This window comes from Agelaius tricolor, unplaced genomic scaffold (genome assembly GCF_023055355.1).
Source record: "Agelaius tricolor isolate 1412-34295 unplaced genomic scaffold, bAgeTri1.0.p SCAF_9, whole genome shotgun sequence".
Taxonomy (NCBI): domain Eukaryota; kingdom Metazoa; phylum Chordata; class Aves; order Passeriformes; family Icteridae; genus Agelaius; species Agelaius tricolor.
The window spans coordinates 28,013,258-28,028,467 of NW_027269269.1; the positions used below are offsets into that span (position 1 = coordinate 28,013,258).

Sequence of the window (15,210 nt, forward strand, 5' to 3'; positions counted from 1 at the left end):
GTCACCATGACATTCCCAGGAAATCAACACCTATCAACTACCACAGAATAATTGAAAACGGATAAAAAGACAGCTGCTTTCCTTCTGTTTTTAATCATGTGTCCAGCCTCTTAAGAGATTGCTAGGCTAGAGGAGACTTTAAGAAGATTAGTCTTTTCATTAATGTCGGGGTGAGGGCACAGTTTCAGTAACTTCCCCTGGGTATGTTTTTAGCAGAAAGGCAGGCGACTTCTTTGGGTGGTACCTCCCTGTCTGGTGTTTTAACTGAGATAATACTGAGATTAATTCTGAGCCCAGGGAGCAGGGAAGACTTTCCATGCTTTTTACAAAGAGAAAGCAGAAAAAAAAAAAAACAAACCCAAGGAAAAAACCTAATGTAGTGTGATGGGTTGAGCCTGGATGGGTACCAGGTACCCACCAAAGGGTGGGAACTGCTCTGTTTCTCCCATCCTCTGCGCTCCTCAGCAGGGACAGAGAAAATATTACAAAAAGCTCATGGGTTGAAATAAGGACAGGGAGAGATCACTCACCATTACCATCATGGGACAATCAGGCTTGACTTGGGGAAATTAATTTAATTTATTACCAATCAAAACTGAGTTAGCTAATAAGAAACAAAACCAAATGTCAAAACTCCTTCCCTTCAGCCCTCATTTATTCTCAGGCCTAACTTTCTGCCTGGTTTTCTCTTCCCTCTCCCTCCCAGTGACCTTCTCAGGCAAAGGGCTCCTCACACTCTTCCCCTGCTCCAGCTTAGGATTCCTCTTATGGAAAACAGTCCTCCATGAACTTCTCCATTAGTTCTTCCCACAGCCTTCAGTTTTTCACATAGTGCTCTAGTATGGGTCACTTCCATGGGGTGCAATCCTTCAGGAACAGGCTGCTGCAGTGTGGGTTCTCTGCAGGGTCAAAAATCACCTAGGCAGCAAACCTGCTCCAGTGTGGGTTCCTCTGTCCAGGAGTTCACTCCAGCTTGGGCTTCCTACAAATCACAGCCTCCTATGGGCATCCATCTGCTCTGGCAGGTGGGTCTCTGCATCCCCATGGATCTCCATGGGCTGCAGGGGCACAGCTGCCTCACCATGGTCAGCACCATGGGCTGCAGGGGAATCTCTGCTCTGGTACCTGGAGCACCTCCCGCCCCACCTTCTCCACTGACCTTGGTGTCTGTAGTGCTTTTTCTCTCACAAATTCTCTCCCATCTCTTTGGCTGCATTAGTGTAAGGGGTTTTTCTCCTCAAATATGTTACCCTAGAGGTGCTACCACTGTTGCTGGTGGGCTCAGCCTTGGCCAGCAGTGGGTTCATCTTGGAACCAGCTGGCCATGGCTCTATCAATGTATGGGAAGCTTATGGCAGCTTTCCAGGGAAGCCACCCCTGTAGCCCCCTCACCAAGACATTACCAGCAAACTAAATATATATAGTCAGTCTGGTGATAAACGTAACTTAATTTGCTTTAAACAATAATTATACTTTTTTCTAATTTGTTTTTTTTTTAACTTGAAGATGTTCAGTGATGTCTTAAGACATTAATTATCACCTAGAGGAAGAAACTATTACTGTTCCCATTTTAAAGATCAGAAAATAATTTTAAAAGTAAGAGATTCTAAGCAAAGCTTTAAGTTTTACTTACAACAGCTCGGAATGAAAGTAATATATTCAGTGTTTATTGGGCAAACCAAACATGCACTTTTGACCTGGATGTGTAGGTTAAAGCTTTCTGGTAACAAGTTGCGATTATAACTCAGTTGAAGCAGTTGATTCTCTCAAAAGCGATGAGCCTGACACATCCTGTTACACACAAACAGAAACTACAGGAGCATATGCCAATCTTAAAATGTTTTCTTTTCACATCACACATTGCATCGTAGAATGGTTTGGGTTGGAAGGGACTTTGAAGATCATCTCATTCCAGCCCCCCTGCCATGGGCAGGAATACCTTCTGCTAGACCAGGTTGCTCTGATCCCCATCCAGCCTGGCCTTGAACACTTCCAGGGATGGGGCATCAAGAGCATCTCTGGGCAATCTGTTCCTGTGCCTCACTACTCTCACAGTAAAGGATTTCTTCCTAATCCTTAATCTAAGCCTCCCCTCTTCCAGTATGAAGCTGTTCACCCTTGTTCTGTGTCACTATGTGCCCAGTACAAAGCCCTCCTACACCTTTCAGTATTTCCCCAGCTTTTAGGGCATGACAGCCCCTCAGAGCTTCAATGAAATCACACTGACCAAGTCTCCTGGTTTAGGGCAAATTTGGGAGAAAACCTCCAAAGGGGGGCCCCTCCAGAAAGCCCACCCACACAGCCCCTCCCCCCAACCGGTTCAGGAAGGATTCCTCAGAGAGAAGTGGAAAGAACCTGTTTATTTAACAGGCACAGCACCCCCCAGCACACAAAATGAACAATACCAGATGACACCACTCTTTCACCACTCTGAAAAAGATGACAAATTCAGAAAGTCTCTCTTGGGGGTGGTCACTCTGTTATCAGTCCCTCCAGTGCTGGGGTAGCTGCTGCAGCCACAAGGTGCAAACTCTCAGTGTTTCCCAGGTCCCAGTCCGGAGCAGGTTCGAGTAGGTCCAAAAAAAGTGAAAAGAGAAACAGTCCAGGAAAAAAATTGGACTGCTTAGCTACTAACTAATGAGCAGGAGAAAAAAGCGAGAACAAAGCAGGAGCAAAGCAGAAGCAAGAGCAAAGCGAAAAGCAAAGCAAAAAATCAAAAGCAGCACTATGTACTGCCCTGTCTCTGCATCCTGCCACCCGTGGGGGAGTGGGTGATAAGAAACCAAAACAAAACTTTCGCTCTTCAGAGCCAGTCTTGAAAGGACAGCACATAATATCCAGCATAAACAGAACACACAAATGGGGATACAAGCATCCTAACATCGCCCTAGGACACTAGGTGACACTTTCATTGTACCATTTTTACACTACACCCATGTTACCCCACACTTATTCCCACAGAGGTTTTGAAGCACGAATTCTCAGAAATAACTTCTCTTAGAGATGCCACAAGGGAATGCAAGAGAAACTTAAAAGGGTTTCAACCAGGCTAACTTAAAATAGCAATCCCAAAGATTGGCAGCTTGGATAGACTATTCCATCTCTAATTCACCAGCAGCTTTCTTCTGAGAAGTAAGAAAACCAGAATTCTTTTCCATTTAGGAATCTCCAGCACTTCATGGCTGGGCAGTTACAAGCCTGTACCACGACACATACCTGCAACCAAGGCTGAGCTCAACAAGAAAGGTACAGGCAAGGGATGGAAAATAACTATCAACCCCCACCTCTGAATGGCTCACATCCATTAAATACCTTTTCTTGCAAATCAGACCTTGAAGGAGAAGGGAAAGGGGCAGACATTACAGCAGCTTTCCAAGAGTCTTGTAACTGAATTTGAATGCTGGTGACTTTGCAAGATAATGGGATTCAGGGACTAAATGCTGTAGCAAAACTGATAAACCCTTTCAGAGCATTCTAAAGTGCAAATTCATTAATCAACAGAATGCTCTCTAGGGCAGCTGATCATTGTTTATGGATTTCAAATGAAGATTTCACTTTTTTTTTTTAATCATTCAAGTATTAAGACCTCAGCATGACAATGAAGTGGCAAAGTTCAACAGCTTTGTTGTTATGCAGGAGGTTGAGTTAGGCAAGCAAAATACCTCTAAGCTATTAGACACGGAAAGGATTTATTGCCCTATGAGAAATTGCAGTTGCCTTGATATGACACAGATGTATCCAGCTTTCCTGACATTCCTGGGACACTCTAACCTTTTCAAAAAGATAAAATGCAAACCCCATGGTTTCTGTACTACTGAAGACAGGCTGGTGCTTGTATTCTAAACGCAACTTTGGAGTTTCCTGTAGGACAGAAATTTCAGTTCAGTCAGCTGCAAGACAGAGCTTGCTTAGAAGAACGATCAACAAAAAAAACCCAAGCAAACAACAACAACAAAAAAATTTGAAAACTTAACATAGTCTCCCAAAGCACACACCACCACCCTTACTGACAGGGAAAAAAACCCACCTTCCTGTCAGCTAGGAGACAGTGTAACAGACCCTGAACAGCCTGATGGACACACAGTCTTGATATGCTGCCAAAGAATATTAAACCACGGCAAGTCTTTGGATGCATAGCACACACTTAAACAGACCAGCTCTTTGAAAGCTAAGAAAAATAAAATAATTACCTCTAATTATTTTTAACACAACTTCATAAATCATTGATATTTTACTTCATTTACATTTTATTGAGTGTACATCAGCACTCAGAGCATATTTATTTCAGAGGTGGGTTGCTTCCTGTTGTCTTTGCTGACAGAATAGCACCAGGCATTATCTCCTCTGTAGCATGGACTAAGGATAGCTTGTTGACATACTAGGTTGACTCTTAAGGTAAATAAATATTAAGTAATAAAAATATCATTCTCACCTTAACAACTCCACTCATGCCAACCAGTTGTCTAGGTCCCTGCAACTGCTGGGTGAAGCTGCTGCAAAACACTGGTGACACAAAAACTGCCCCCAGCAGTACAAGTTCTGTGCACAGGAAAGGAAGTAAGGACAGAACAATAATTTTAAAAAAAACAAGCACACAAACAAAAGGAAACAAACTACTCTCAATTTCAGCATCATCTGGAGACTCAGCATAGTTTAAAAGGCCATAGGAACATTAAGGACATTAACTATAAGAACAATTAATTTAATGAAGCGATAACTTTATTGAAGGAAATAAACAGCACTTGTAAGGGTTTCACTTCATTACAGAGAAAGTTGTCAGAAAAAAAGACATTTATCAAAGTAGAAATCAAACAGTGTAAATACACAGAAAAAGCACATCAGCAAACACAACCAGTAACAGTATAAAACATTGCAAAGAATTTTTCTGAGTTTGGTTTTTATTTTACAAAACAATTCCACAGCTGGTAAAAAATTTAGTCACATTACAGCAAGGCACATGGTTTTAAGACAATAAACTATTTGTGTGCTTTCCCTCCAAAATGGTCATCATTTACTACTGTTGTAAACATCAATATTTAAGACAAACATGTTTAAACATCCTCCTCCTCCTCAGTTTACAATAGCACAGTGATCTCACTTTCAAGAACATGATTAATTACCAAAATGAAGGAAGAGCTGTTTTTAGGAAGCTGGAGGCACACATAGAGCTCAACACATTTTCCTTTTAAAAACATGGTTTCTGAAAAGAATTTCAACTTGTGGCAGAAAATTCTTCTTTGGTTTTCATAACAGCTCATGCACAATTTTATTACTATAAATACTACATGAGATTAAATTGTTCACATCATCAGTGTTGAACCATTTCAGATAGTACCAGTATTCATCATGGACTTCATCACATGAAACAGAGCAAAACTTTGAAGTAGTAGAAAAAAAAAATCCCATATTTCAATGTATAGAGTCTCAGTACTTTGGGAACCGATGACTACCACCCTCCCTATTTCCCTTTCTAATATGGCTGGAAAGTCAGGTGATCCAGAATATAGAAATTTTCTGCTAGAACTGTACAGTAAGGCTGCTTGGTTGAGGTTATGTTATCTGTACAGCAAAAAGTGAAAAAAGTGGACAAATTGGTCAACAGGCTGAGCAAAAAGCACTTTCTGTTAGAACACCAAATCCTACTGAGATGGGTACCCAACATCAAAGAAGTTTCCTTTGAGAAGTCAGCCTTAAGTGCTGTAGGCAACTGAGCAACAACTTTGGGAAGGAAGGAGCTTTTTGATTCCAACCAGAAGCTCTCTGTTCAAGTAGAGCGCACAAAACAAACATTCCTGCCCTCAAGGACAGTAAGATGGAAAGCTTCAAAAATACCCACCATGCTTCCTGCCAAGCAGATAACTAAAGCTGATGATATCAAAACGTAACACAAAGTAGGTTTAATGACCAAAAAAAAAGGTATAATGATATAATCTAATTCAGACTGAAAACAATTCAAGAGGGAATATTTATATAGTTTACTCCCCAGTTATGTAAAAATCATATAAAATAAAGTACTTCAGTAAAGGGGAAATTTCTTTTGCTGATAAACATGTCAACAGCCTCACTACAACTATTTAAAAGTGAGTAAGAATCTAAAGAGTTTTGTTCTGGGAGAGCTATTTTAAATAAAAACTGCTTGTAGATGAAGCAACAAACCCTGAGGATGTTTCACATATTGGTAAGAATATGGCAAGTCTCTCCTACTGTCTGATGTCCCCAGGAACAGAATACAACACCAAAGGGCAACATAAACCCCAGTGGCCCTCTTGTGATCCTTGTGTCCTTGCCATCTTCCCTTGAGTTCCCTTCCTGTAAGGGCGCAGTTGCTTTGCCTCATATGCTGTGCAGTCAAATGAAGATTTGTTCTTCTCTCTTCCTGAATAAAAGGCTGTGAAGTTGGAATTACAGTTTTAAACTGAGAAGAGAAGGGGGAAAGGACAAAAATCCATTTATGTACTATCTACTGGTATTTTCATAAATTTCCTACTTCTAATTGGCTGTGTTCACAAGAGCCAGCTAAAAGGTTCTAGTTAGCTAGAACTAGTGCATGTTGAAAAACTAATATTCACCATACCCAATTGTACTTCCAGAAGAATTGTTCTTCCAGAAGAACTGCCAGAGGGTCAGGCTACCAGAACCCTGCCCAAGCAGGCCAAAGAATAAACAAAAGGCATGTACTCCTCCTAATCTGAAGTAATCAAAAAAAGAACCCCAAAAGTCAAATTCTGTTATCATGGCTGCTGAACCTGGGATGATGATCAGAGTTAACATAACTTCGTTGGAGAGGGGAAGGAGAAACAATGGATACTGTGCTTGTAGCTTTTTCCAGAGACATTCAGAGATGCTAAAATTAAAGGAATATTGGAATGTAAAAGGCATTAGGGTTGCATTTCAATTTCCCTTATACAAAAGGAATTCTGTAAACATTATCTAAGTTCTAAGAAAAGACTGGCATAGGTCCTTTGACTGATGTAAATTAGGTTTTGAACTTAGTCCCTGATAAAAAAAGATACATCAGTTTAGACACTTAGATCAGCCAGGGAAGAGAAGGATCAGTTTTCTTTAATTCCCAGTCTCTCTTGGGAATTTAGAGTAGAAGCAGAAGTAGAGTAGAGTAGAGTATATAGAGTAGACTATTACTCAAGAAGAGTGATAGTCAACATATTTATTTCAACACTAACTTCTAAATCCTGGGAGGTAAAAAAAGCACCAGGATGCAGTATTTGAATCTGCATAACTGTTGCATCCCAACATCAGTGCTGTTTTTCCAAGGTGGCATTTCCCTTTCAAATGCCTTTGCAACAGTAATTCTGGCACCTGGAATCCACAGAACGCTTGTCAAAATCTCCCTTTCATACCATCTACAAAGGGAATCTTTTTTTTTTTTTTTTAGAGGATCCTTACAGGTGGGTGGTACCAGGCTTTATAAATTATCAGAAGGACACTTAAATTTAAGATTTTGGATTAATTAATTTCTTAGTAACTTTCTGGAAGCCATTGAACTATTTGCCTTCACTGTGAGCTTATACTTCACAGCCAAGTAGGTTCAGATTTTTCCTGCATTAAAGTCTTTGTGGTACAAGTCAGGGATACACTTGCCATGCAAACACAATGCTCTTAAACAACTAAACACTTAGTAGATTGAGGAAGAGATGCTTCAGCTTCCAATAGAGTGCACTGGAAAACCATAATCTTAAACACTGGCTTCAGCAAGACAATTTGGTAAGAGGAAAGGGGAAAGTAGTAAAACATTATCTCACACAGCAGAAGCAAGAATCTGCGCTCAGATATTACACTGACCACTGCAATGCCACGGGAGTAAATGATTATACATAGTTCAGAAGATGAAGAGAACAGAGTGGCCTTGGAATTTGGATACAGACCACTCAGCACTTGTTTGGAGCTGGCAGAGGGATTGTTTCACGCTTTTGTTGCTACCACAGAAACAGAGTATTGTGCTTTCTCCTCCATGCTGAGAAGTTCACTGGTGTATGCAAGAGTTTTAGCAGAAAGAAAACTGATTCCACTTACAAAGAAACAAAGAGAAATGTTGGAGTTTTAACTTATTTACAAATTCAGAAGAAAATGTCTTCTCCCTGACCCAGGCTGCTTAAAAACAATAGCCCACTTCTACCTTATGACAGTTTGTCCTTTGAGAAAGGACATACATAAATTATTTTACTGCTTGCCTACCATGCCCTTTGCATTGCTCTTATGCTACAGCTGGAGGAGAAGAGAAGCACCTCACTTCATGTGAAAAATGTCACTTCCTCCCTTGCAACCATGAGCAAGGAAAAGAACTCAGGTTTCTGGTAGCTGAAAACATCAGTGGACCTTATTTTACGAGTGCTTTTCCAAAAGGAACAAGATTTTTCAGATGAAAATGTCCCTTTCATGTATTTTAAGGAAAGACTATCAGTATGGACTAAGAATTAAATATTTCATTAAAGATGCAAACATTTCATGGTTAGTCCAAAACTGTGTTTGGTTTGAGAATTACATCTTTTAGAAGTCTCATAAATCTAAAATCTTTCAAGAGAGACAGGAAAAGAAAGAATACGAATATTCCATTATCTAAGGCAAAAAGTGCAAAGATTAAGTGATATAAGGCTATTTTAAAAAATCCCAAGTTGTTTCAACTCTAGAACTGGCACAGTCCCAGCAGAGCCAAGGTCTTCACTTTACAAATTTCAGATTACTTTGAAACTTTTGCAAAACCAAATGCATGAATTTATGCAAGAATCACCATAACAAATTGTGGAACTCTGCCCAGTTCTTCTGCCAGACTGAATTTCATTTGATCACAAGCCCCCTGTCCCACAGACACCATTGCTTACAAACCCAAGCAACTGCAGACACTGGGTGTAACATAAGGAGCTTCTAAGAAGCAGCTGAAAGGCACGTGTTCAAGACAGAAGTAGGAAACTACACAGCACAGTGATCCAACACAGTTCCTAGAACTTTGTGAGGCATCCAGTATTCCTGTTAGGACAGACAGACTGAAACACATTTCTTCACAGCATCCCTACGGGCAGGAGAAAGAAAAAAAAACAAGAGAATCAGACTCACCTGAGTTACATGATTTGATAAGAGTCATTCTATGCTGCTATCCCACTGACACTGAGGACTGTAGGGATCAGCTGACCATGTATAAATCACATTAACATGATTTGCATGACTACACAAATGCCTTAGAGACAAGCAGGTCTGCTCAGTGCCCACCTGCTGCTGAAGTGACACCTGCAAGGCTGCACTGAGGCAGGGCACTGCAGAAGGGTGGGGCAGGAGACACAGCTGTGCTCGTACAGAACAGTGCTCACGGGGGAGAACAGGACAAAAGGGACACAGAAGAATACACTTGTCTAGTAGCAGTTTGGACCAACATTCAGGCATTCCAAAGGTAAGCCTTATGTTATACCAAATGCTCAGCATTTGGTCAGCAGCCTTACATATTCCTATGGGAAGCCCTCTCATTTTCTCCATTTCTGTTCTCCCACTAGAGAAAATGCTTATTTTCATTTTCAGATGTAACTACTTGTATTTTCTACACCATGGAAAACCTTCTAAAGCCACATATGACAACGCTTCTCTAAGGTAATCTTCTATATGATTAAACCTCAAAATGACAAAGAGTAAGAGAGTAGAGAAACTTACCTTGCATATGGTATGAAGGAAATGCTGTACCTAAAAAGGAAAGATTTTGAAAGTTACTTTTCATGTCAGATTTTATTAGAATCACAAATAAGAACAACCCCTCTGATATTCTAAACTGCAAGTTACATAACCAAAATGAAGCTCAGAGTTTATGCGTAACAGGAAGGAGCATCCTTGCAAGCCATCTTAGCCCAGCCAGGGTATGAAACACTAGGGCATAATAGAGGGGGATGTTGTAAAAGCATTTTAAACACAGCTCTCCTGCATCCAGTATTCTTCATGCTCCAACACCTACAAGTAGGCAAGATTAGCATTGAGGGCTGGCTAGGAGTCTATATCAGTTTGTGCACTCCTTTGGTGACCTTGCACAGACCATATGTTAACATGAAGAACACTGACAGTTTGTTTGGCATAACTGGGTCTCTGAATGAGACAAATTCAGGAGAGTGTAAAAGAGGAATACCAGATAGTAGGCAACAAATTGATTTAAAAGGGAAAGAAAAAAAACAAGCTCAGTTCAAGCTCAGAAAATCAAAGGAACTTCCTCTAGAAGTGGAGCCCTGAGCTCCATCTCCGCAGCCTCTGTAGGGGTGTGAGAGACCAAGAAGTGTGAACAGATCAGCTCCTTGCTGATGCATTGTCTTGAATCTAAGGGATTGACAAGGTAAAAATTTTCTTTCCACCTAACTCAATGTCAAAATCCACTTACGATTCAGCTACTGGTGTCAGGTGCAACAGAAAGTGGAGTGTGGAGTGTGTAGGGAGGAAATCACTCACCATGCCATGGCAAAAAACTGTAAGATGCAGAAAAGCAGCGCGAGTCCTGCCTTACGCCACTGGAGGGGAGAGGAGAGGGGAGGGGGAAAGAAACACAGCAGAGACAACAGTGTAAGAATCTTACTTTTAAAATAAACTACAGTTACATTAACTCCAGTTATATATATATACAGGACTCCAGTACTCACCCAGAAAGCAGAACACAGTGTTAGTATGAGACACAACTAGAAGAAAACAAATGATTTTAATTAAAAATAGAAACAACTCCAGTTTCTATAAATATTGCAACACTGTAAGGAGATCCTTCACAGAGACATAAATGAATTACATAATTTCACAGTTTTATTCAATTCTTCATCATAAGAGTTCCTCATATTTAAAAGTTTCTTGTATTTAAAATGTTCTCGCTATTAGATTTCTTAAGTGAATTAAAGCAATCAGGAAATATCAGGGTGGTATCTCCAGAAAATGGCTGCAAAGGAGCAAGAGGAAGAGGTTCCTGAAGCTCTTTTGCAGGTCCCTACTCCATCCCACACACTTCTTGGTGTCACAGTCACACACACCATTTCATCATTTTGCATATAAGACTTTTCAAATACTTTTCAGTTACCATTGTTAGTCTTTCTGCTTCTGCACAGTTCCCGATGATTACATGGTTACCATGGCATTGAAGTTATGTCATTACTTAAAAACTCACCAATTAAAACCATGCTACACTTTCAAGAACTTTGGGCTATTGCTTAGTAGCTCTCCTGTGTACATATTGAAGTAATGCACAGTTATTCAAACCAGCACTTTTTCTGTTTTCAGAGTTGCACTGTGTCTTTCTTTACTATAGGTAAAATCTTGCGGACTAGTAGATCATCTTCTGCTTTAATCCTCAGTTTTAACAGACAGCTCCTATTAGTTTTCATTTTCAACTTAAGATATGCCAGCTCATTTATCTATGACAGATGCTGATAATTCATCTTCCTTCATCAGCATCTAACAGCCTTTAGATTCACATGCACCATTCTGCTACTAGAGATTATAACGTGCATTCTGCTAGAATGGAAAAAAAACCCCATATAGTACTGCATGCTCAGACACTAAGACATGCACTGCCAATGAAATCATATACTTGAGCTCAACCAGTACTGACAATAAACACAGTTCTTTCATTAGTTTTAAGGTGGTGATTTGTATATTGGTCTAAATACTGCATCATATATCTGATGACTCGCAGTGAACAACATTCCAGGAATTCTCCTGACTCCAGGCATCCTGAATGCATACAAAACACACACAAACACACTACACAGTAGCTTCTTGCTTGGATCTGCAAGCATACACAGTCAATTTCTCAAGCTCTGCAGCATCTCTGGATGTGTAAAGAGAAATTCGGAAGTGCTAATGCAAGCAAGCACTCTGAAGACATTCAGACTGAAAATGGGAGTTTCATGCAAGTTAAACCACCTTTCAACTTTTTGACTTGCCAGAAGCAAACAGGAAAGTTGCAGAGACAAAAAAAAACCTGTTTACTTTAGAGTCAGTCTGAAACTCATCAGCAATTTTCAGACACAGAAACACACACAACACAAGGTTTGCTATAACTTCCATCTTCTGAAAATAGTACAATCCCAAGGGTGACTCCACTGAATGTTGAATTTACAATTTCATTCTGTCATACAAGTTTCAAAACCTGAAGCTATCAGCCAGCTGGGAAGATCACTAATGCAAGGTTATCAAGGCACAGTTTCCCCAGCTGCTTTGTTACAAAGAGATGATTTTATCAAGGAAATACCTACACATTTATCAAGGAAATACCTACACTACCTATTTTATCAAGAAATATCAAGGTATTTCTTGATAAAATAGGTAGTGTAGGTATTACCTACAGCTCCTTCAAAGCAATCAGACCCAATATAAAAAGACAAAATCATGCCAAATAAAATATCTAGCAATATCCATAGGACAACTTAAAAAAAAATTTGCTTCCCATCATTCACTTCTTAGAGGACACATAAATATGATGATGTGACCTCAAGCACCCTAAAAAGCACATGCATGGTTCACACACACCAGCCACAGACCCTTAATGCTCATTTAGCTAAACAAGCTGGCTTCAGCTCAGTCTTGCCTAACAGAGAGCTGCTTTTCTGCTGCCACACTTACACTTCCACCAAAGCAGATGTGCAGCATTCAACAATTTAAGAAAAGACAAAAAAATACGAACCAAAAAACCACGCCCAGGCACATCCTGAGCCATAGCTGGATCCATGGATATGAAAGGACTTCACAATAAAAATTGTTGCCAGGTTTGTATGAGTTAAAAGTGACTCATTGGATACTTACTAGCATAACAATAGTAGCAATCAAACGTGTAGGCTCAAACATCCGCTTCAGTTGTTTCACTGGTCCCATAAGAAACATGGTGCTGTGAAAAACAAGTCAAAATGAACATGGAAATGAGAAAGGCTAAAGTGAAACTCGGTAAGATTAAATTGTCTGCTGCCATAGGGCATCAGTACACTGTGTTGTTATGGCAATCAGTGCATCAAAACAAAATAAATGGGATTATACAACAAGACAAAATCCATTGTCCCCTTTCTTTGTGCAAGGTATTTACAATTTTATTCACACTTGTTCCGTTAAAATTAACAGAAGCAGAGCACAACTATCAAGTTAGAAGCACAGGCCAAGGTCAGCTCCAATCAGATCATCCTTGACAGATGCTTTTCTAACCTGCTTTTCAAAAATGCTTTTAAAATCTGCTTTTCAAGAACACCATCCACAGAAGCTCCTCCATGGATTGCCAGGTAATCCAGCTCAATTCCTCTACATAAAAGGCTGTTTTCATGCCTGCATCCATTCTCTGATCCCTTACCAGGCCTGCAGCCTCATTTAGGGCCCTGGTGATGGATACTGGATGAATTACACAAGGTGAAAGTTTCATTTGAAGTGATATTTCTGCCTCATATTCTATATTATTCTACCTCATTAGCATATTTCTTCCAATTCCATCATTTATGCTTTCTTGCATCATGCTAAGTTTCCACAATCACAGAAAGCTGGGCTCATCACAGAGTATGCAGGGCTTTGCTTCAGGAACCTCAAAGGCCAGAAAGTCTTACTACATATGCTTGCCCTGACAGACAGACTGCCCCAAACATACTCACCAAAACACACAGAACACTGCCAAATGCAAAATGGCAAAGAATTGTTTTTATCTGGGGGAGAAGGAACCAACAAAATCAAAAAACCTCAATGCTTACAGCATGAGTATGATTCCTGTTTACTAATGAGCAAATTTATCTTGAATGCATTACTAATAACAATTAAAAAAATTAAAATTTTCTTTACCATTTCAGGGCACTACTGGGGAAATGCTGTTCTGTAGAATTCAATAAGAAAATTATCTACAAAAGCAAATCACTCGCAAATGCAACAGCTTCTACCACTCATGCACTATCATTCTGCTTTTGTTTCTCACCTGTATTAGGGAAATTATATATAAAGATTGTTACCTCCCAATGGATGCAATATTCCCCAGGGTATAAAACACAGCAAAGAGTACCAGCCCTTTCTTTGGTATCCATAGCAGACAACTACCCTGAAAAGAAACATTTAGAGAAAGGGAGAGGGGGAAATTAACCGGTTTTAAATTGAAACAAACATATATATCCAAGAAGTGTCACGTCACGAAAGAACTCTTAAGAAAACTCCAAGCCAAACTGCAGAATTACGCATACGAAAGTAAATCGCGTTTATTGGCATTCTTGTTAAGAGTCAGTGTATTCCATCTAACTGGAAACGAGTCAAAGGTCTCCACAGAGACTCGGAAAAATCCAGCAGCAGCATAGACGGAGGCTCTAATTATCTGGGCTCCTGAAACTCAAACACTGGGGAGAATCTGGCAAAAAGTCCTTACCAAGATCGAACACAGGCATCCGATCGCAAAACACGCAATGAAACCTTTCACTCGGGTGCCCCAACCTAAGGAAGTCGCATCGATAACCTGGAAACGAGGAGAAAAACAAAAGCGAAAGTTCTGTACTTATAGCTCCTGCCTCCTACCGAGCGCGAAAACTTCCTCTCAGGCGCTGCCGCGCCGTGTCCTGTTCAGGCACCCTCCCTAGTGTCCCGCGGGAAGCGGGCCATGCCGCGGCTCCGGGACCCGCGGGGGCAGCGCTGGCGGAGCCCACACGAGACCGCCCGCCCATGCCACCGGCGCCTTCTCGGGGGCGGCTGCTCCGCCACCGCGCCGAGCACACCGGGACGGGCGGCCGGGTCCCCCCACCCGGCATCGGGGCGGCAGTGCTACCTCGGCCAGGCCGCTCGGTTCCTCCGCGTCGCGGCCGCTCAGCACCCGCTTCAGCTTGTCCATGGCTCCGCACCCCGCCCGCCCGGACGGCCGGCCGGAATGCCCTTCCTTTCCCTCCCCTCCCCAGGGACTACCAGCCCCGGCAGCCACCGCGCCCACCTGCATGCCGCACGTAGGGGAAGGCCGACGGGGCGGCGCGAAGGCTGCCGGGGAATGTAGTCCAGTTGTCATGGATCCTATCTCCTCCCAGCACTTTCCGCTCCATCGTTTGGCAGTAGCAAAACTCGTTCTATAGTCAGTGAGGTTTCATTTTAATTCCACGACTGTGGCTCCTCTCCCGCTCACTTTATTTTTGTAATGAGCCTTGCAGTCTCCTGCCAGACAAAGCTATCTGGATGCAAAGTTCTACTAGCAGCCAAAATTCAGCATCACAAGTAGTTATTTCAGTTTATTTTGCTCAGTTAAAAACAGAACTG

General features: G+C 41.2%; 1 protein-coding gene across 2 annotated transcripts; it reads right to left on the bottom strand.

Moving 5' to 3' along the window:
- Window positions 1-4,697: 4,697 nt before the first annotated feature.
- Window positions 4,698-15,121, bottom strand: SFT2D2 (SFT2 domain containing 2). Of its 2 annotated transcripts, XM_071433425.1 has the most exons (8): window positions 14,735-15,117; window positions 14,342-14,428; window positions 13,938-14,023; window positions 12,766-12,847; window positions 10,620-10,655; window positions 10,432-10,490; window positions 9,655-9,684; window positions 4,698-9,025 (listed from the first exon to the last, which is right to left on the bottom strand). In XM_071433425.1, exons 1-8 carry the CDS (start codon window positions 14,963-14,965, stop codon window positions 8,986-8,988), a joined length of 651 nt encoding a protein of 216 aa, XP_071289526.1. In that variant the 5' UTR covers window positions 14,966-15,117; the 3' UTR covers window positions 4,698-8,985. The 2 variants fall into 2 exon arrangements, with proteins under 2 accessions (XP_071289526.1, XP_071289525.1); XM_071433424.1 differs by lacking the exon at window positions 10,432-10,490 and having other exon boundaries at window positions 14,735-15,121.
- Between the last annotated feature and the right edge of the window lie 89 nt (window positions 15,122-15,210).